General features: G+C 39.7%; 1 protein-coding gene across 2 annotated transcripts; it reads left to right on the top strand.

Annotated features, from left to right (window-relative positions):
• The first annotated feature begins 571 nt into the window (after positions 1 to 571).
• YIPF6 (Yip1 domain family member 6) lies at positions 572 to 21,342 on the top strand. Of its 2 annotated transcripts, XM_069462935.1 has the most exons (7): positions 572 to 652; positions 8,920 to 9,048; positions 10,065 to 10,143; positions 13,386 to 13,428; positions 15,670 to 15,795; positions 16,726 to 16,883; positions 18,817 to 21,342. In XM_069462935.1, the coding sequence occupies exons 1-7, from the start codon at positions 587 to 589 to the stop codon at positions 18,930 to 18,932; spliced, it is 717 nt and encodes a 238-aa protein (XP_069319036.1). In that variant the 5' UTR covers positions 572 to 586; the 3' UTR covers positions 18,933 to 21,342. The 2 variants fall into 2 exon arrangements, with proteins under 2 accessions (XP_069319036.1, XP_069319038.1); XM_069462937.1 differs by lacking the exon at positions 8,920 to 9,048.
• The last annotated feature ends 1,170 nt before the right edge of the window (positions 21,343 to 22,512 follow it).

Genomic DNA, 22,512 nt, shown 5'->3' with positions numbered 1-22,512 from the left:
GGAGAAAAGTAATCCTGGAGGGTCCATGTAGAGACAGCAGAGAGGTTTATAAACGTCCAGGAAGTGGGACGTTTATAAACGGTGGGATGAGAACCGCAGGGAGTGAGCGGGTCAGGGGCTAGGGCGGAGGGAGGAGTTGGCGACGAAGCTTGATTCCTCCAGTCGGGAACACGGAAACTTGAACTTGCTCCGTGGCCAGGGGGAGGGGCGGGCTTTTGGCCATAGGTACTGTGCTCGGGCGTACTGCACTCCGAGCCAACTCCCGAGAGCGGGAAAGGGGTGTGTGGGGTCGGTGGGGTAGAAGGCGGTTGCGGTCAGGAGACCGACGGAGCCATCTGAGAGTCAGGGTTGAGTGTTAAAGGGGGAGCGTGTCTAGCGGGACCCATGGCCCCGAATAAGCGAGGCGACACCGAGCTCTTCCCGACACCCGGAGGACGAGGGACAGGGAAGGGCTGAGGGCGCCACCCGTTGCCAGGCGCCTTCCAGTGACGCGACCGCCGCGCGATGACGCGCTGACCGGCCGCGGCCTCCACGTTTCAGGTTCCGCGAAGGCCTGTGGGAGCGACCCCGGAGAAGGAGGGCCAAGATGGCCAAGATGGCGGAAGCGGAGGCGTCTCCAGGAGACCCGGGGACAGCATCGCCCAGGCCTCTGGTGAGCTTGGGATCTGCGACAAAAGGGACCGAGGGTGAGGCAAGAGTGCCCCCTAAGGAAGTCAGGGGACAGGCTCGTGACCTGAGAGCTGGAGCCCTTTCCGCCCGGCAGGCCCTTCCTGTACCTGACTCCAGAAGCAGTCCCAACACCGCACCTGTCCTTTGGGCTAATGGCTTTGGCCCCTGCCCTCCTTATTCCTTCCACGCCTTCTTGTGAAACTCCCATCCTCTTTCCTTTACATACTCTTAAGGCTGATCCTCGTCCCCTACATTGTGTTAAATGCTGAGTTTAAAGATTTCTAACGTATCTTATCTTCTGCTGTCCTCTCATTATATGAAAACCTGTCACCAGCCCTTGTTGGATAGCAGCATTCTAGGAGTAATGAGAGATTGCTTCCCATGGGACATTAAGGTGTTATTGCTTATAACTTGAGTCTTGTTCAGTTACCCCAGTGGGCTAAATTTAATCCCTGCCTTTCCTGTCCACAGCTCCTTGCCATCCTCTTCCCAAGATTCTCTTGCTCCTGTCTCTACAGGGGATAGAATTTCTATTGCAAGTACAAGCCCAAAGTGTGGACAAATATTTAAGAACACAGGTTTTGAAGTTAGACTTTCCTGGGATGTTATCCACCCACTCTGCTTCTTGTATGAATTTGGGCAAATCATTTCATGGAGGGGGTTTCTTCATCTGTAAAATGGAGGTTAAAATACCTGCCTCAGAGTTTTAAAAAGATCAAATAACATAATTTATGTAAGGTGTCTAGTACAATCAATGCCATGAACTGAGGAGTATAATTAACTCGACATTCAGCCCCAATGTCCCTCTTCCCCATGTGTTTAGTTATATAGTAGTTGTTCAATAAATGGTACTTACCTTTTCTTTGTTTTAAATTGACAACATAGTGGAGAACTGAACTGGGAGCCAAGTGAACTTGATTCTAGTCCTAGCTCTGCTGCTTACTAGCTCTATTTGGTCATCTCTTCCTTCATTCAAAAGGTATTTATTGAGCATCCACTATGTTCCAGGAACTCTTTGGCGCTGGAGGTATAGCAGTGAAAGAGAGTGAGTTGGACTAAGTACTCGTGGAGCAGTTGTGATCTTGAGTAAAATCACTCTGAACCCCAGTTTCCTCATTTGGAAAATGGTGATAGAAATTCATCACAGGATTAGTGAGAGGACTGAATGAGCTAATATACACATGGTACCTACCACAACATAGTCATAGGTGCTTAGCTGTTTTTAGTTCCTAGCTTTCATCTAAACTGCCCCACTCTTCTTCTGGGACGCTTTCCCCAGTTAATTTCAGTGGTTCTGGTCACTCAATACTCAATATCCAATCCATTTGTATTCAACAAATGTTCACTGAACTCCCACAGTGTGTAATGCACTGTGCTAGTTGCTTTAGGGAATACAAAGGGCCTGCCCCTATGGTGCTTACAGTCTAATTTGTAAGGATAAGACAAATATATAATGCTAAAATAAGGCAATATATAAGAGAAAGTTGCACATACAATATTAGGGAAATTTAAAAGAAGATTCTATCATGTCCCATTGGGAAGACCAAGCAAGCTACATGGTAGAAGTTATATTTGAAGGGGCCTCAAAAGATGGGTAGGATTTAAAATTTCAGGTGCGCCTAAGAGCTATTAATACTTGAGCACCTGCTATGTGCCAGGCATTATGCTAAACATCCTTTGTGTATTTTCTAAATTTCACAGCAACCATTTCAGTTAGGTGGCTTTTAACTACATTTTACATATAGATGAGGAAATGAGATGCAGAGAGGTTTGATGATTTCCCTAGAGTCTACATCCAGTTAGTGGTTAGGCCTGAAGTTTGAACCTAGGTCTGACCCTGAAGCCCAGACTATGTCCATTTATGCTACACAGCCTCTCATGGACAAAGGCACAGAGGTTGGAAGGTACTAATGTATCTATAGAATAATAGATAGATCACTTTGGCTGAAGCACAGGGAATTATTAGGAGAAGTTTTGATAGGTAAGCCTACTGAATTAGAGAGGCAGTATGGAACAGTAGTTAGGAATGTGTGCCCTGGAGTCCAGTTGCTTAGGTTTGATTCTAAGCACTGTCACATAACTAGTGGGATGTTTGGGAAATTACCAAAAGCCCTCCATGCCTCAGTTCCCCCATCTGTAAAATAGAAATACAGCAATACTTCATAGAATTGTTAGGTAGATTAAATTGAGTTAACACATTAGATGAGTTAACACACTTAATAGAGTGCCTGGCACATAATAATCATGCAATAAGTGTTCTCATTATTGACTATTAACCTGGGAGATTTAACGGGCTAGGAGGAGCCAGTGGATATTTTTGAGGAGTGAAGGGTTTAAAATCATGAATTGGACAACGTAACAGAGGATAAATTACAGTGGGGAATGTCTAGAATCTAGAAGACCAGTGGAGCTGCTGCAGTAGTCCTAGGAAGAAATGATGGCATCTGGCAGTAGTGGGAGATGTGAGGATTTGAGAGATAAGGGAGAATCCATGAAGGTTTGTAGTGTGCTAGGGAGATTATGTCTTAGATCAGTGTTTTCCAAACGTTAATGTGCACAGCAGCATCTGGGGAGTCTTGTTAAATTGCAGGTTCTGATCAGTAGGTCTGGGATGGGGCTTGCAATTCTGTATTTCTATTAATAAAAGGCTCCCTGGTGCTGCTGCTGCTCCCAGTACCACATTTTGAAAAGCAAGGCTATAGGCTGGGCATGGTGGCTCATGTTTGTAATCCTAGCACTTTGGGAGGCTGAGGCAGGAGGATCATTTGAGGTCAGGAGTTCAAGACCAGACTGAGCAACATAGCAAGACCCCGTCTCTACAAAAAATAGAAAAAAAAAATTAGCCAGGTGTGGTGGCACGCGCCTGTAGTCCCAGCTACTCAGGAGGCTGAGGCAGGAGGATCGCTTGAGCCCAGGAGTGTGGGGTTGCAGTGAGCTATTATGATGTCACTCTAGCCTAGGTAACAGAGTGAGACCCTGTCTCAAAAAAAAAAAAAAAAAAAAAGAGTGAAAGAAAAGCAGGGTTATAGACAACTGACAGTATAGTGATGCCCTGAACGAAAATAGATAGTATACAAGAAGGGTTAGCTGGGTGAGGGCCTTAAAAGTTGATTAATTCAGTTTGGGACATGTTAAGTTTGAGATACTGGCAGGCCATTCAGTAGATAGCCAACAGGCAGTTGGACTTGAGGGCTCAGAAGAGGCCAAGACTAGAAATGTTGATTTAGGAGTCATCTGCACAAAGTTAAAAAGTCAGAAATTTGGGTAATGCCTATCTATATTTAGGGAGCAGGAAAAAGAGCTGTAGTGATGGCTGCAGCTTGGGCTATGTGAGGAAGTTGGCCCCAGGGGAAGGGGCTGGCTGGAGAACATATCACTAGCCACCTTACACCCACTCCTTGGAGCCAGGCCTCTTGGACTGAGCTGAATCCTGCTTGATTCTCCCTTGTTGACTCCTTTCTCTCTCCAGCATTTTGGTCAGTGGTATAAGCCATCAGCTCCCAGCCATTTTTTTCAGGGCTGCAGTCCCTGCTTTTATTGTGTGTTTTTGGCTCTGCTTCTTCCTGTTCCCCTCACTGCCCAAGCCAGGCAACAAAATATGCATGTGTGTTTCTGTGCACATGGGTGTATATATGCAAGAGCCTGCCTGCACAGGGGAAAGGGGAGAGGCATGGAGTCCAAGTCACCTTTCTTTCCCACTGAAGGTTAGACACGGAGCAGGTCCATTAGCTGAGGGCCTGGAAGTCCTGTATATAGGGGGCTGGAGGGCTGTAGTTCCTGGCTCAGCTTGTGGAACATTGTCACTAGTTCTCTTGAGAGGAGATACGGGGAATGGGGGGATCACATGGCACTTTAGTGACTGCAATGACTTCTGACACCAGCCACCTGGAATTAGGCCAAACTTCATAGGTTAAAAGCATAGTCCTCTACAAGACTGCTTTTACTTCAGACACCAGCCACAAGTTTGGAGGTTCCCAGGACCACCCTCCCTTCTGATCCAACTGGCTACAAAATCAGGAGTTCCTTTGATCCTAGAATGACTCACAGAACTCAGGACAGTGCCATACTTAAAATTACAAATTCATTGTAGCAACAAGATACAAATCCAAAACAGCAAAAGGGAGAGATACACAGAGTTAGGTGTAAGAAGGTCCCAAATACAAAGATTTCTTGTTTTTTCCTTGTGGAGTCAGGGCATGTTACCCTCCTGGTAGATCTGTGTGTGACAATATGCAGAGTATTGCCAACCAGAGAAGCTCACTCATGTGTCTAGAGTTTTTATTGGGGTTTCATTGTGTAGGCATGATTGATTGGATCATTGGTCTCCTAACTGAACTCAGTCTTCAGCCTCCTACTGTCCCCAGAGTTTGGGCTTATATCTTGTGACCTAAAGCCCCAACCCTCTAATTATATGTTTGGTCTTTCTGATGTGGTTAGCCCCCATTCTGAGTCATCTCCTCAGCGTAAACTATCTAGTGGCCTACCATGACTCACCTGTTAGCATAAACTATCAGGACCTACTATGAATGACAAAAGTACTCCTATAATTCAGGAAATTCTAAGTTTAGACAGTACCTCCCAGGAACAAGGGACAGAGAACAGCCAAATTCTTTATTTTATAACAGTGAAAAAACTGGATTGACTCCCTGGGAATCTTCAGCCTGAGCTAACATTTATCTAGCCTCTGCTGTGTGCCTGATATTAAGTGCTTTATGTGTATTAATACATTTCTTTCTCACATCACCCCTATGATGATGGTACCATTATCTCAATTTTACAGATGGAGACACTGAAGCACAGAGAGTTCAAGTAACCTGCTTAATGTTACATGAATAGTAAATAATGGAGCTAGGATTTGAACCCAGCTTCCCTGGCCTGCACTCTTACCAGTATTCTCCAAATACTATATGTTGAGCATTGGCTATGTGGTAGGTGCAATGCAGGTGTTATGCAATTTTTATAGCAGTGCTGTTTCCATGTGAGAGCGGAGCCTTATTTGGCTTTAAAGCCTATTTCTTATACTGCACTGCCCTGCCTCCCTTAACAGTAGCAGGCAGCAAGGAAACTCGAAACAAGTAGTCCTGGAGCTTGAAAGGATGGTGTCATAGTAGTAAAGAGAGAATACAGCTTCAAAAAGGTGTGGTTTAGGCCAGGCACATTATACCTGTAATCCTAGCACTTTGGGAGGCCGAGGCAGGAGGATCGCTTGAGGCCAGGAGTTTGAAACCAGCCTGAGCAACATATCGAGACCCCATCTCTATAAAAAATAGCAAAATTAGCTGAGGCATGGTGGTATGGGCCTGCAGTCCCAGCCTCTCGGGAGGCTGAGGCAAGAGGATCACTTGAACCTAGGAATTTGAAGTTGCAGTGAGCTGTGATGATGCCACCGCACTCTACCCTGGGCGACAGAACAAAACCCTGTCTCAAAAAAAACAGAAAAAGTGGGGGGTGGTTTACACATTAAATGCTGCAGAATATTCAAAGAAGATGATGAAAACTGAGGAAGGATCCTTGTATTTCCTGATTAGGGGAGGTTACTATTAGAGAGCAGTGTCAGTAAAGTTGCAAGAAGGCTAATGCTGGATTACAAACGATTGAGTGGGAGAGTAAAGAAAAATTTGATTAGGAAAGAGGAGAGGAAGGAGAGTAGTTTGAGAGAATGGCAAAAGCAGGGAATGATACTGATATATGTGTGTATGTGTGTGTGTGTGTGTGTGTGTGTATATATATATATTTTTTTTTTTAAACAGAGTCTTGCTCTGTTGACTACAGTTCAGTGGCCTCATCATAGCTCACTGCAACCTCTAACTCCTGGGCCTCAAGCAATCCTCCCACCTTCACCTCCCAAAGTGCTAGGATTATGGGCATGAGCTGCCACGCCCAGCCTGGAATGATATATTTTTAAATTTTGTTATGGAAGCTTTCAAATACATAAAATGAAGAGTAGTATGATAAACCCATGTACCATCAACTTAAACATTTATCATTTCTTTGTGTTAGGAACATTCTAATTCTGCTTTTCTAGTTTTTTGATACAATAAATTATTGTTAACTATAGTCACCCTATTGTGCTGCCCAACACTAGATCTTATTCCTTCTATCTAACTGTATTTTTGTACCCATTAGCCAACCCCTCTTTATCCACCCCACCCCCACGCTCCCCACTACCCTCCCAGCCTCTGGTAACCATCATTCTCTCTATCTCCATGACATCAATTTTTTTAGCTTCCACATGTAAGTGAGAACATGCGATATTTGTCTTTCTGTGCCTGGCTTATTTAGTTTAACATAAGGTCCTCTAGCTTCTTCAGTGTTGTTGCAAATGACAGGATTTCATTCCTTTTTTATGGCTGAATAGTATTCCATTGTGTATGTGTACTGCATTTTCTTTATTCATTCATCCATTGATGGATACTTAGATTGATTCCATATCTTGGCTATTGTGCATAGTGCTGCAATAAACATGGGCAGTCAGATATCTTTTTGATATACTGATTTATTTAATACTTTCTTTTGGATACATACCCAAAAGTGGGGTTTCTGGATCATATGATAGTTCTATTTTTAGTTTTTCAAAATATACAAAAGGAGAATGGTAAATTGGATCCCCATGTACTCACCTTTAATAATTATCATCTTGTGACCAGTCTTCTTTCTTCTATAGCCCTACTCACTTCCTTTCTTTATTATTTTGAAGGAAGTCCCAGGTATCATTATATTAATAAATATTTAGTATGCATCTATAAAAGATAAAGATTCTGTTTTTAAAGAGAATATAACCACAATAAAATTAGCAGATCTAAAAAATTAATAATTCCTTCATATCAAGAATCTTGTCAGTATTCCATTTCCAATTATCTCCTAAATGTTATAATATATTTTTATAACTTAACTGACCTGCTGTCTTTTTGTAAGTATAATTTTATGGGAGCACAGTTATACTTATTTGTCTATGTATTATCTTTGCTTTCCTGCTGTAATGGCAGAGTTGAGTAGTTGCAACAGAAACTGTATAACTTTCAAAGCCTAAAATATTTATTGCTCGACACTTCACAAAAAGTTTGGCAAACCTGTGCTCTAGGCAGTTATCTTTTAGAATAATTAGAAATAAGAAAAAAAAGTCATATTTACCTTCAGTTGAACCACTTTTGGAGATATCATTTGTTTGTGTAAATCTGAGTTTCATTCTGATACCATATTTCATCTTTTTTTTTTTTTTTTGAGACAGAGTCTCACTCTGTTGCCCAGGCTAGAGTACCATGATGTCAGCCTAGCTCACAGCAACCTCAAACTCCTGGGCTCAAGGGATCCTTCTGCCTCAGCCTCCTGAGTAGCTGGGATTACAGGCATGCACCACTATGCCTGGCTAATTTTTTCTATATATATTTTTAGTTGTCCAGCTAATTTCTTTCTATTTTTAGTAGAGACGGGGTCTCACTCTTGCTTAGGCTGGTCTCGAACTCCTGAGCTCAAACGATCCACCCGCCTCGGCCTCCCAGAGTGCTAGGATTACAGGCGTGAGCCACTACGCCCGGCCCCATATTTCTTTTTTGAAGAACTTCCTTTAGCATTTCTTATCTCAGTTTTTGCGTATCTGAAAAAAAGTCTTTATTTTGCCTTCATTATTGATAGGTATTTTCAATAGTAATTTTCAAAACTTTGAAACTTTTCAAACTTTGAAAATTTTATTTGCTCTGTGGTTGCCAGATAACCTGGGAAAAACAGTGTAATCAAAGTGTATTTTGCTATTTCCCTGTTTTTTCCTAGTTCCTTTTACGTTTCACGTAATGCTCTTTTTTAGCCAGCAGAGGCCACTAGAGCCTACTCAGGAGCAGAAGTGCAACAGAATGGGGCGGTTCTAAGATGCAATTGATTGCTAAAAGGTCACTTTTTAAAGCTTTGCAGTTAATATTTCAATCTTGCTAGTGTGTGTCGTGTGAAGATTTCATGCTTGAAAGAAACCAAATATTAGTGGGCAAGAAAGTGTCTATGGCATTTACTTTAAATATTTTTTCATTATATTCCATCTCCTTTATTTTATTTTTTTTATCTCCTTTAAATTAAAAGAAATAAGCGGTTGAGAATTATAGTCAACACCATTGCTTAATGTCTGTTGAGCTCACACCTACTTTAACTACTATGTAAAACCCTACAAAAAGACATGGTCCCTACTCTCTAGGAAATGATGCTATCTCTGAGGAATGCTGCAGTTTATTACTAGCTTAATTTTTTTTTCCTGACTCTTCTCAGTTTGCAGGCCTTTCTGATATAGCTATTTCACAAGACATCCCTATAGAAGGAGAAATCACCATCCCTGTGAGATCTCGCATTCGGGAATTTGACAGCTCGACGTTAAATGAATCTGTTCAGAATACCATCGTAAGTTAGACTAGTTGAGAGAACTTCTGTTTGGTATCATGGGACTAAATAACTGATGGTACTGTGCAGTATTTTAATTTGGTTCACTAATTTTCAGTATGTTTTATTTATTGAAGTTTAAGATTCTCCTCTAGAGAATAATTAGGTACAGCCTTTTTGGAGAGCAGTTTAGCTATAATGGGTATTAAAATCTTAAAATGTCCAAATCTTTTTAAACTTTTTGCTTCTCTAAATATAGTATAAGGAAAAATAAAGTAAAAAAATTTTTTGAGCATAAAAAGTATCAATATACAAAGATGATCATTATTGCATTTTTTTGTAATGGGGAAGTTGGAAACAAATTAACAACAGATGGGATACTAGTTAAGTAAATTATATTACAGCCATGTGGTGGAATGCTAAACAACTATTAAAAGTTATGTTTATAAAGAGTTTTTAATGATATGGATTAGGTGAAAAAACTAGAACAGAATTATCTCAATGGTATTTTGATAGGTTATATTTGCATTACTGAAGCTTTCCTCAGATGTCTTGATTTCTTTAGTATCTAGCTTCTGGGATTCATTTACCAGTTAAAATTGGGAATGTTGGAAATTATTTTATATACTAGAAAGAATGTGGTAGCTAGGGAGAGGGCCGATGGGCCCTTGGGACCTCATCTTGTATGAAGTGAATGTCACATACTATATTTTGCAGAGCAGCTTTTCATAGTGCTGTTATTTTGGTTTCTTTAGGTAGCATATTGAGAGGGCTGTTTCTCTTTTAGAGTTTTCAAAATCAAAACAGAACTGGTGGATATGGAAAACTGTTAAATGTTGGCTTAAGGAGTTAATAGAAAAAGCATGCTCTACCTGTCTGGTTTGTTGGTATAGAGAAAGGGTCGAACTGGAATTTGCTTGAAAATTCAATGAAGAGCTTTCAGGAGATTCAAATAAAAGAGATTTTAGCAAATTAAGTGAGGGGGCTGCCTGTCAACCTTGGTCATCACAATATAACAAGTTGTTTGTGTTTTTCAGATGCGTGATCTAAAAGCTGTTGGGAAAAAATTCATGCATGTTTTGTACCCAAGGAGAAGTAATACTCTCCTGAGAGATTGTAAGTATATGAGGTTTTTGAGGATTTGCTTCATCTTATTGTACCTTATCATAAATACTTTATAAAGCAAAGAGTCTGTGGTAATAAAACTGACATCATTTTGTAGGACGAAAAAATATGCAAATGAATATATAAATGAAATTTTGGGAAGAAATTTAAAATTTAGAATGGAAGTTCAGGCCGGGCATGGTGGCTCACGCCTGTAATCCTAGCACTCTAGGAGGCTGAGGCGGGTGGATCGTTTGAGCTCATTCAAGACCAGCCTGAGCAAGAGCGAGACCCCGTCTCTACTAAAAAAAATAGAAAGAAATTAGTTGGACAACTAAAAATACATAGAAAAAATTAGCCGGGCATGGTGGTGCACGCCTGTAGTCCCAGCTACTTGGGAGGCTGAGGCAGGAGGATTGCTTGAGCCCAGGAGTTTTTGGTTGCAGTGAGCTATGATCGCACCATTGCACTCGAGCCTAGGCAACAGAGCAAGACTCTGTCTCTTAAAAAAAAGAAAGAAATGGTTAAAATGATAAATTTTGTGTTATATATTTTACAGCAATAAGAAAATAACTAAAATACTGTTACGAATTTTCTATGAATTAAAAAAAATCTTCAGTGCATTAAAAAAAACAGTGTATTAATGTCATCATATAGTCATGTATCACTTAAAAACAGGGTTACATCTGAGAAATACATCATTAGACAATTTTGTTGTGCGAACATCATAGAGTGTACTTCACACCTAGATGGCATAGCCTCCTATACTATACCTAGTTTCCATGGTATAGCCTATTGCTCCTAGGCTACAAGCCTATATATAATAGCATGTTACTGTACTAATACTGTAGGCAGTTGTAACACATGGTAAATATTTGTGTATCTAAACATACCCAAACATAGAAAAGGTACAGTAAAAATACAGTATAAAAGATTTTAAAAAATGGTACACCTATAGCAGGGCCTTACCATGAATGGAGCTTGTGGGGCTGGAAGATGCTCTGGGTGAGTCAGTGAGTGAGTGGTGAGTGAATGTGAAGAAGGCCTAGGACATTACTATACACTTAGGCTATGCTAAATTTATAAAAAAATATTTTTCTCTCTTCAATAATAAATTAACCTTAGTTTACTTTACTTTATAAACTTTTTAGTTTTTTAAAACTTTTTGACTCTTGTAATAACACTTAGTATAAAACACAAGCACTTTGTATAGCTATGCAAAAATATTTTCTTTCTTTATGTCCTTATACTATACCTTTTTTCTGTTTTTAAATTTTTTATTTTTTTACTTTTTCAAATCTCTTTTGAAAACTAATACACAAACATGCACATTAGCCTAGGCTTACACAGGGTCAGGATCTTCAATATTACTGTTTTCCACCTCCACATCTTGTTCCACTGAAAGGTCTTCATAGACAATAATATGCATGGAACTGTCATCTATATAATGCCTTCTTCTGGAATACCTCCTGAAAGACCTGCCTGTGGCTGTTTTACAGTTAACTTGTTTTTTTAGTAAGTAGAAGGAATATACTCTAACTATAAAAATATAGTAAATACGTAAACCAGTAACATGGTCATTTATTATCATTATCAAGTACAGTATTATGTATTGTACATAAGTATATGTGCTATACTGTTATATGATTGGTAGCACAGTAGTTTTGTTTATAACAGCATCACCACAAACACCTGAGGGTTGGTCACTAGGTGATAGGGGTATTTCAGCTCCATTATAATCTTGTGGGACCACTGTCATATGTTAATGACTGAAATGTCATTATATGGCACATGATTGAACTTGAATTCAGTTTTTCAGTTAAAAAAAATTAAGATTGACAATAGTTTTATTAGAGTGAGAAGATTATAATTATTTATATCTTTTCTAAACTTTCTGCAGTAGTGTCAAAATTACTTACAAAAAATAAACAATATTAAATGTATACATATGTATACCTCTCTTAGGTAAAAGTTATGTACATATGAAGTTAAAGTTAAATATGGGATATGTACCTTTTTTTTTTTTTTTTTTTTGAGGCAGAGTCTCGCTCTGTCACCTGGGCTAGAGTGCCATGGTGTCAGCCTAGCTCACAGCAACCTCAAACTCCTGGGCTCAAGAATCCTCCTGCCTCAGCCTCCCGGGTAGCTGGGACTACAGGCATGCACAAGCACGCCTGGCTAATTTTTCTATTTTTGTTAGAGACAGAGTCTCGCTCTTGCTCAGGCTGGTCTCAAACTCCTGACTTCAAGCAATCCTCCTGCCTTGGCCTCCCAAAGTGCTAGGATTATAGGCATGAGCCACCATGTCCGGCCTCTACCTTTTTTTTTTTTAATTAATTGAGGAAAGTAATTTTGCACTAAGTTGTGTGTTACTGAACTGTTAGAATACTAATCACTGAACAGCTTTTGATTGAGGACCCCTGTTAGCTAGATCTGATGTTGTCAGAGCCTTTTATAATTTTCAGAAAGCTTTCGTGTTGTTAAAGTTTAACCTTGTAAAATTACCAATATTGGGCTGTTTTTTCACCTAGAAGAACAGCTACTCCATATTAGTTCAATGTGATAATTGTAAAAGGGAAGCAATGTGACAGGGTGGCAAGGACTTTGGGACTAAGCATCAGAAGACCTAGGTTCTGGTGCTACCTCTACATAGAAACTTGGGCAAATTGCCAGGTGCAGTGGTTCACACCTGAAATCCTGGCAACTCGGGAGGCTGAGGCAGGAGGATTGCTTGAGGCCAAGAGTTTGAGGCTGCAGTGAGCTATGATCACACCACTGCACTCCAGCCTGGGCAACAGAGTGAGACCCTGTTGCTAAAGAAATAAAAAAGTAAACTTGGGCAAGTCACTTCCTTCTTAGTTCATTTTTCATATTCGTGAAATGAGCATGATTATACTTGCCTTGTCTAATACAGTCTCAGATTGGTAAAGTGTCTTGGCTATAATCCTTTTTCTGAGGGTGCGGGGTGGGGTACCTATGTCTTCTGACTGCTTGTCCATTGGTATTTAATTATAGCATGTTGGAATGTGCTAGTATATGGAGAGAAGGGTGATTTAAAAGATATATGAAGAAGTGCATTCAGGATTAGGGAACAGGGAGGGCAAGTAGTGGGATAGGAGAGGTGTGAAGGCTTAGGCAGACAAAGAGAGCCTTGATGTCTGAATTCCAAGAGTGGGAGAGGTAGCTATTGGAATAAAGATAGAAAATATTACATGTTTGCTTCTTATCCATCTTCTGTTTTTCTTGCCTTGTAGGGGATTTGTGGGGCCCTTTGATTCTTTGTGTGGCACTCGCATTGTAAGTACTTACATTTTCTTTGTCATTTGAGCTAAACTAGACTTTTTTTCAGATTTTTAAAATTGAGGGGAATTTTGATTGAATATTTCATTTAGGACTTCTATGACATGTTGTACTTCTTAGGTATTTAAGACCAAAAAGGTAAGCAGCTTTCCAGATAAATTAAAACATAATGGAATTAAAGATGCGGAAATTACGTTTACCTTTATTTATCAATGATTTCTTAGTCTGTTTTAACCGTATCTGTTCAATAATTACTTACTCTCATGTACCTCCCCATCATTAAACTAAGTCACTTAAATATTTATAGGTTTAAGCATCTTTTGTTCACAGACATAATTTTCTTTAAATCTTACTAAAAATGTGAATGAGAATGAGAATAAATTAGAATGGAAGTGGTAGAGAGTTAAAAGCAAGATCATGTTTCAAAGTGCTATACTTTCCCATATGCATTGTATGTAAAGTGGGGGGACAGAAGAAAAGGAAGGCTTCATTGGAGAGGGGAATATAACCACTGATGGAGTGGAAAAAACACTGCAGTAGGATTCAGTTCTAGATTCTCATCCTGACTCTGCTATCAGTTAGCTATGTGACTTTGGGCTACTAATAACCAAAGTTTGTATAATGATTTTTCCCAGTTTATAGAAAACTTTTATATACTTCCTCTTATTTTATCTTCATAACAAGAATTCAATATTATTTTCCTTTTTTGACAAACAAGCTCAGGTTCAAAAAGGTTGGAGACTTAACCAAGATCACATAATTAGTGGTAGGCCTCAGTTTTCCTGACTGCCTGCTTTGTATCTCTGTGATTATTACGCATCTCTTCCCAATTAGTCACTCTGGGTCTCCTCTTCCATATTTATAAAAGGAGATGGTGAGAGTCCTTTCCAGGCCTAACCCTTTATGGTTCTAAATTCAACCAAGTTTCTTATTGTCTTTTCTACTCATTTTTTAATTTAAATCGAGCATATGTTAATTCAGGTAATAATGTAGAGTGTTATGTCTCATGCCGTTAATAACCATATCAAGGAAGCAGGCCAATGCCTTGATGGAAGGGTTTATATTAGAAGTTCTGAGCATATAATTTTTTTAGTTTTGAAAGATTAACCTTAGAGATTATGTAGTTTAACCGCACTAATTTGCAGAGAAAACTGAAGTCTTAAGACATCAAGTGACATATCTAGTGACAGGACTAGGATCAGTATCAGGGTCTCCTGCTTTCCAGGCTAGTTAATATTCTTTCCATCATAACATGCTGAAGCAATAGGGATTTGAGACAAGTGATGAGTGCAGGCACATTCTTTATATCTGATTGTCAAGACTTGGAATGGAATATACACAGCCATAGAATACAAAAGCCTGCACATACTGGCAGACAGCATAGCAGGGCAAGTCTTACTGTGTGACTTCTCTATACTGTGTAATAACAAGAGGTTGTGAGCTTGCCGTTATTTATTATTTTTCTAGGACAACTAACTCTAAGTCCAAAATTCAAGACAGTTTATGCCTATAAAATTCTTAGACAAAGAATATTTATATGGCTGTTCAACTACTCAATTTCAAAGCAAAGTCCTTTAGTAATAATCTGTGCGTTTTGATTTTTTTTAAAAAATCTACAACTAAATAGGTTTATGAACAGTTTCCAATTTTAAATACGTGAACTAAAACCTTAACTGAAGAATTACACATTCAGATGTGTCTAAAGGCTAGAGTAGTAATCGAAATGCATGCAGTACTGGCTTGGTGACTGTAAGCCCCTTGGTATTATGTCAGCTGTATTTGGTTGTTGTCCATGTTGGAATGCAGGCCCAGCATTAGAAAGTCTACTGGTTTTTCGAGAAAATCCAGAGATACATATTCTTATGTGAAACCTCCCAATGTCAACTTAAATTTAAAACCATTTAAGTATTATATAAACCAAAAACCTCATGTCTGTGAGCCACATTTGGCCCTTTAGTTTATAACCTCTGCTTAAACAGAAAAGGTCTTCAGTAATCCATTTAAACATTCCAACAAGGTCAAATCGAGTACCCCATGTAGTCTTGAGGCATTTGGAATTTGAACTAAGGGAGCCTTGCCAAATACTTCTGGCATTTTCCTTTTAGCACAACCTACATATTACAAATCTTCAGGTGAGGTGTAGCGCAGCAATCTGATTCAATGTGTGAGAACTCATGCCTTAACTTTGTTGCTCCAAGTAAAAGATTAGGCAATTCTCACGCTGTTTCCTTGTCTCAGAATGCTGCAGAGAGGCTCCGCAGACAGTGAAAAAGATGGAGGGCCCCAGTTTGCAGAAGTGTTTGTCATCGTCTGGTTTGGTGCAGTTACCATTACTCTGAACTCAAAACTTCTTGGAGGAAACATGTGAGTATCATTAAAATGCATCCTTCTTTTTCTCTTGCCAGGAAGCATATCTTAGAATTTTTTTTTTTTTTTGAGACAGGGTCTTACTTTGTTGCCCGGGCTAGAATATAGTGGCATCGTCATAGCTCACTGCAACCTCAAACTCTTTGGCTCAAGCGATCCTACTGCCTCAGCCTCCTGAGTAGCTGGGACTACAGGCATGCGCCACCATGCCTGGCTTATTTTTTAAAAAAAATTTTTTTGTAGAGACAGGGTCTCGCTGTGTTGCCCAGGCTGGGCTTGTCTTGAACTCTTGGCCTCAAGTGATCCTCCCCGCTTGGCTTCCCAAAGTGCTAGGATTACAGGTGTGAACCATCGCACCCAGCCACATATCTTATATTTTTAAGGAAACCAGGCTAGTTAGATATTTTTTAAAAGAAAAATCAAACTAAATGAGAGCCAAAGAGAAAGTTCTCTTAAAACTACTACCACTGCACAGAGATAACCTAGCTGAATTAGAGTATCTTAAATTATCTGGGGTCTTTTGGTAAGCTTCGGATGCTCTCTCCAGCCCCTGAAATCATGGCCAGAATCTTTTGTTAGAAGATTATGTACGCTTTGGGAGGCAGGTGGTCCATAGCTTTCAACAGATTCTCAAATAGGTCTATAAACTAGCAAAGGATTAAGAACCGCTACCTTAGAGGTTCAGTGGGAGAAAGTGGTCTCTAGGAATTAGAGCAGATCATTTGATATTAGACAGTTGACTCTTTTAAGGGGTTTAAGAGGAGAGGAGGGAAAGTATAGGGAGAGAAAATTAAAGCATGCAATGTTAGAGTATAGACATTATCAGGAGGGAAGCAACACTCCACAATGCATAGAAATCTGTGTAGTAAGTTGTGTCATGACACATCAGCCGTACTTATGATATTTATTGATGTATTTTGTTTTTAGATCTTTTTTCCAGAGCCTCTGCGTGCTGGGGTACTGTATACTTCCCTTGACGGTGGCAATGCTGATTTGCCGGCTAGTACTTTTGGCTCAGCCAGGACCAATAAACTTCATGGTCCGGCTTTTTGTGGTGACCATGATGTTTGCCTGGTCTGTAGTCGGTAAGTATGTACTTATCTCTACAACAGCAGAATAGAACAAAAACATGAATTAAAGGTGAAAAAAGGATGAGGAGCAGTGTAACTCCAGAGTCAGATGTGAGTGATATGATTCTTGCCAGTGTCATCCGTAGAACCCTCTGCTCTAAGCAGGCATCAATGGTGATGGTGTCTATCTTAGCTGAGTATCTAGACTTAGAAGATGTGGAGAGTCACATCTTTATTTTTCCTTAAATAATGGACAGGATTGGAAAAGTAAGTTACACTAGACTCAGCTGAGTCCTGGTATATACAAGGCATAGATGAGATGACTTGGATCTTTTCCTGACAAACTAATCATAATAAAAATAATAGCATTTACGGATTGTTTATTATAGGCCAGGCATTGTTGTGAGTGCTTTATATATATTCTCTCATTTAACCCTCACAGCTACCCTAATAGATAAATACTATTTTTAGTCCCATTTTACGGATGAGAAACAATCACAGAGAGGTTAAGGACCTTGCTCTAAGACATGTAACAAGTGAGTAGGGGAGTTGAATTTCAAACTCAAGCAAATCATGCACCCTTGAGAACTATAGCACTTTCCAGTGTAGGTTTAAGTCTCATTATGTAGTACTTTTCTGCTTCAGTAGCACAGTTTGCTAAAGATGAGGAAGGGAATCCAAGCATGGTGGCACACACCTATTGTCCTAGCTACCTGGGAAGATGAGGTGGGAGGATGGCTTGAGCCCAGGAGTTTGAGGTTATAGTGATCTATGATCAGGCCACTGCACTCCAGCCTGGGTGACAGAGTGAGACCCTGTCTCTAAAAAATAATAAAAAAAAATGATTAGGAAGGGCCTGTAGTAATGGCTGTGAATGTTCTGTGCTCATTGTTTTTACATTTCTAAAATTCTCTTAAAATTCCAGCTTAAACTAGAAGTGTTCACGAGCTTCTGATTTAATGGGATAGACAGACTGCCTAGTATTTTTAAGTGTAGTAACATCTCATTGCTTTCAAACATGGTTGAAAGCTAAGAATTAATCCAGAAAAGGTCTGAGGGAGCCAGAATTTGATGTTCCAAAGACTATATTAAGCTTGGGTGCTTACTCATGAGAGAGCCCCTGCTTCCCTCACTTAGAGTCTGATAATTACCACACGTGCAATTCTAACTAGCTTAGTTATCTAGTGTGCAGGCGCACAGCAGATCAGAAAGTAGAATCTTAGGAGAAAGAGGCTTTAATTCAGCAAATATCCATCACAAACTGTTCGTCAGGCACAGTGCTAGGCATTGACCCTGTCCCTGGAGTTCCCAATCTAACAGAGCAGCCAGACATGAAAACACTTAAGGCAAGGGCAGCAGGTGTTCCAGGTGGGAGACGGAAGTCTGTGCAGGGTACAGTGAGAACACAGAAGAGAGAAGTGGGCAGTTTCTGCCTGGAGTGGCAGAATACCAGGTGATAATTCAGAAAAGATAATTTCAGAAAAGAGGGGTGATTCTTGATGAGTAAAAAGATGAGTAGGTTTTGCCTGGGTGGGCAAGAGAGGATGGTTTTTAAAAGAGCTGATATCTAAGAAGAACAATGAACTCAAAAAGCACAGCAGTATGAGGCCGTTTACCATAGGCATGAATAACTTTACACAACTTTATTAGCCTGTTCAGCACAGTTCAGTAACTTTTCAGGAAAGGTGAAGAAACTCCTTTTAGAAAGGTTTCCATCCAAAATGATTGAAAACTTTCAAAGCTTTAGTACTTGAAATAGGAAGCCCCCAGCTATCTGAAAAACTGCTGCAGAATGCCTTTATGTCTGAGGATCAGAAATGTAACTGAACTTTTAGTGTTAATCTATGTTCCAGATTATGCCAAGCACATTAAAGTTTAGTAAATGTTAGTAGCTGTGACAATATTATTCTGCTAAATATTCTTTTTTGTTGTGTCTTGTTTTCCTTAGCCGCTACAGCTTTTCTTGCCGATAGCCAGCCTCCAAACCGCAGAGTCCTGGCCATTTATCCCGTGTTCTTGTTCTACTTTGTCATCAGTTGGATGATTCTCACCTTTACTCCTTAGTAAAACAAGAAATGGGAATTCAAAATGAACAAACCGAAAGGTCATCTGAAACATGCAATCCAACATGGAGCTTTGCCTCTGGTCCTCTTTTGTTTAATTTTAGAGGTATTTGGTAACTGGGTAAATGAGGAGATGAAAAGGGTGCCATATAGCACTATTGCCACTTATGTGAGAAACTGATGTTTGAAAGGCGGTCCTTTTCCTTTTAATGTCATTTCTTTAAAATACATGTGCATACAACACATAGTATAATGCTTCAGAAAGGCATGATGGAGTCACTGTGGTCCATTTGGGTGAAAACCAATGACTAGGGAAGCACATGGATATGTCCTATAAATTGAATAGAGTTGGTAACTATTTTCAGTTTTGAGAATACCAGTTCAGGTGCAGCTCTTAATATTGCCTTATGACTTAGAATATGCCTCTCTTTTCATAAGAAGGAATGGATGGTCTATATCCATTTTCTTTTGTTTCTCTCAAGCTTAAAAAGGCAATGACAGAAGTTAAGGGAGAGTTCCATAGATGTGGAATGAGAAAATATGCATTAGCCAATGTCCAGATTTTGATCAGAGGAAATTCTAAACTTGTTGCTTAAAAAAAGAAAAAAAAAAACAAAAAAAAAAACAAGCTGCGTGCAGTGGCTCCCACCTGTAATCCTAGCTCTTTGGGAGGCTGAGGTAGGAGGATTGCTTGAGGTCAGGAGTTCAAGACCAGCCTGGGCAACATAGTGAGACTTCATCTCTACAAAAAAAAAAAAAATAGCTGGGCATGTCTGTAGTCCCAGCTATTCAGGAGGCTGAGGCAGCAGGATCGCTTGAGGCCAGGAGTTCGAGTTTGCAGTGAGTTATGATTGTGCCACACTGCACTCCAGCCTGGGTAACAGAGTGAGACCCTGTCTCAAAAAAAAAAAAAAGCAAAAGACGTCTAAAGAATCACCCTTTTTATTCTTTTTGTATAGTCACCTTTCTGCCATGATTAACAGCACCTCGGTTGGCACTCTAGTTTTTAATCTTACTTCCTGGCTCTGAATATGCAATCTAAGATGTTAGCAGTCCACATGTAATTTGCCTTCAACTGAAGTTCTCAGTGGTCCAATGCTGGAGCTTATTCAAATAGAAAACCCCAGAAATTTAGATCAGTAGGTCACTAATACATATCGTCATGTGGGTACCTTCTCATAAGGGTAGAATGAGGCAGTTTGGATACAGTATAGCTGTAAGGAGCTCTTTATTATTCTGTGTATTCTGGCCTCTAACTGGAAAGTAAAGCTAAATCAGAAGCCTACATTTAACTGCGTGAACATGGAGGGATTTAGTGTTCTGATGGATGATTAACAGAACAGCTAGATGCTTAGAGCATGACGTAGGAGGAGTTGGGTTTACAGCTGTTGCCTTTTCATAGTGGGCTTAACAGTTTTTCATTAGATGTGTTTTTCAGGTTGGGGAATAGCAATTTAGTTTCTTGGTTTTAGACTTTATTTGTCAAGCTAATTAGCTCCCCTTTAGATAAGTACATTTTGCACATGTGCACCTACTTGTACTCTCAGATACTTATGCACACAAGTGTGAAGTTTTTCCAGGGAGCAGAGGATCTGGGACAGGCTAATTCTGAGCTAACCAGGGCTCCTTTAAGGTAATATGAGCTATTGCCTTCTATAAATTGCACATTGAAGAACTCTAATAGACAAAGATTAGGAGTCAGACAGGAAACACTCACTGTAAATATATAGCTAGTGATAAAGATACAAATTTCTTATTCCACACTTCTCGTTTATCATAGAATTTAAATATTTATTCATTTTGTATTTAAAGGCTACCTACACGTAAGTATGGTTCTAAAAACGTATTTTTCTCCATCCCCAGATTAACCAAGTGAATGATACCAGGCCAAATGGGTTCTTGAATGATAGTTTCAAAGCATTACAAAGTTGGTCCCCCCTGTTCTGGCCTTGTCCAGATTTTTTGGTTATATATTTGTATTTACTGCAATTTACTTTTTAAATTATAAAATAAACCCTTTCAGGACAAAGCCAATGTTTCAGTCTTGAAGTGGTAGAGGAAATATTTTGGAACTGATCCTAATTTTGAAATTGGTCTTTAATTATCATCCATTTCCTATGTCTTTCTAGCTTTCCACTTAAAATATGTCCTCTCCCAAGGTTATTTCATAATCTGCCTCAATGATTATAATGTAAGATTAAAGAAGTAACCATGCTTTAATTAAGTCTTTACCAAATTTTACTCAGGCTAAACATTTGATCAGAAATTTCTAAGGCCACAGCTTTGGGGGATATGTGTGTGTGTGCGTGGGGAGTGGGGTATACATATTGGGTATTAAGGCAGCTTGTTCTGTGTATTAATCTTTGCTCTTGGGTAACTTAGGGAATGGTTTTATTTGATTTAAATGAAAATGGATAGGCCGGGCGCGGTGGCTCACGCCTGTAATCCTAGCACTCTGGGAGGCCGAGGCGGGTGGATCGCTCGAGGTCAGGAGTTCGAGACCAGCCTGAGCAAGAGTGAGACCCCGTCTCTACTAAAAATAGAAAGAAATTATATGGACAACTAAAATATATATATACAAAAAAAATTAGCCAGGCATAGTGGCGCATGCCTGTAGTCCCAGCTACTCGGGAGGCTGAGGCAGGAGGATCGCTTGAGCCCAGGAGTTTGAGGTTGCTGTGAGCTAGGCTGACGCCACGGCACTCACTCTAGCCCGGGCAACAGAGTGAGACTCTGTCTCAAAAAAAAAAAAAAAGAAAAAAGAAAATGGATAAAATGGATGTTTAATTTTTCTGAAAGTGAGTGGTCAGTTTGAAAGTATGAATAAATATTTTCTTAATATATGCAAACAAGTACATTGCTTTCTGTGACAAGTTAAGACCTGAATGTCTGGAAGTTGTAACCCTCAACACAGCTTTTCCTGATTCCCTGCAAAGGTACATGGCTAATGATAGAAATGAGGACTAGAAGGACAGGGGACTCCAACAAAGGAAACCCTGTTGCAGGAATTGGGAAGTTTCATGCTTCAGATGAAATTCAAGACCACTGCAGAACGTGGTGTGTCACTGCCATCCTGAGTAATCACTTGCTGCTCCTACTTTTGAGACCGAGACTCTGCTGTCATATATCTTTAGCAATAGGGAGGGTGAAGACTGGATTTAATTGCTGTTCAGATGATAAAAACTCAATTGATGCCAACATATTCGAATGTGCAGTATAGTCTTAAAAGTCAACCATTAATCATTAAATCTTTTGCCTCTTGAGAGGTTTATTACATGAGTTGGTTTTGATCTTTTCACTGTGGTGTGGAGTTTTTCTGTTGTTGCGCAAGGTGGGGTCACAGGGCATGGGACTGGTGAGCATTTTACTGTTTACTGTATTTGTCTTTTTATAAAAAGTATCCCCCAAAATGTGATTAGAAGGCTAGCAAGCCTGGAGATTTAATTATGTACTTTATATAATCTAACTACTTATTGTATTTGGACTGCCTGTTTATTCCTGGAGAGGAAAATGAAAATCTCCTGTCAGTTCAGATTCTTGGGTAACATCAAGTCCTTGGAATTTAGCTAAAGCTTATCATG

The sequence above is a fragment of the Eulemur rufifrons genome, chromosome 30, assembly GCF_041146395.1.
Source record: "Eulemur rufifrons isolate Redbay chromosome 30, OSU_ERuf_1, whole genome shotgun sequence".
NCBI lineage: Eukaryota > Metazoa > Chordata > Mammalia > Primates > Lemuridae > Eulemur > Eulemur rufifrons.
This window is presented reverse-complemented; position numbering and strand designations above follow the sequence as displayed.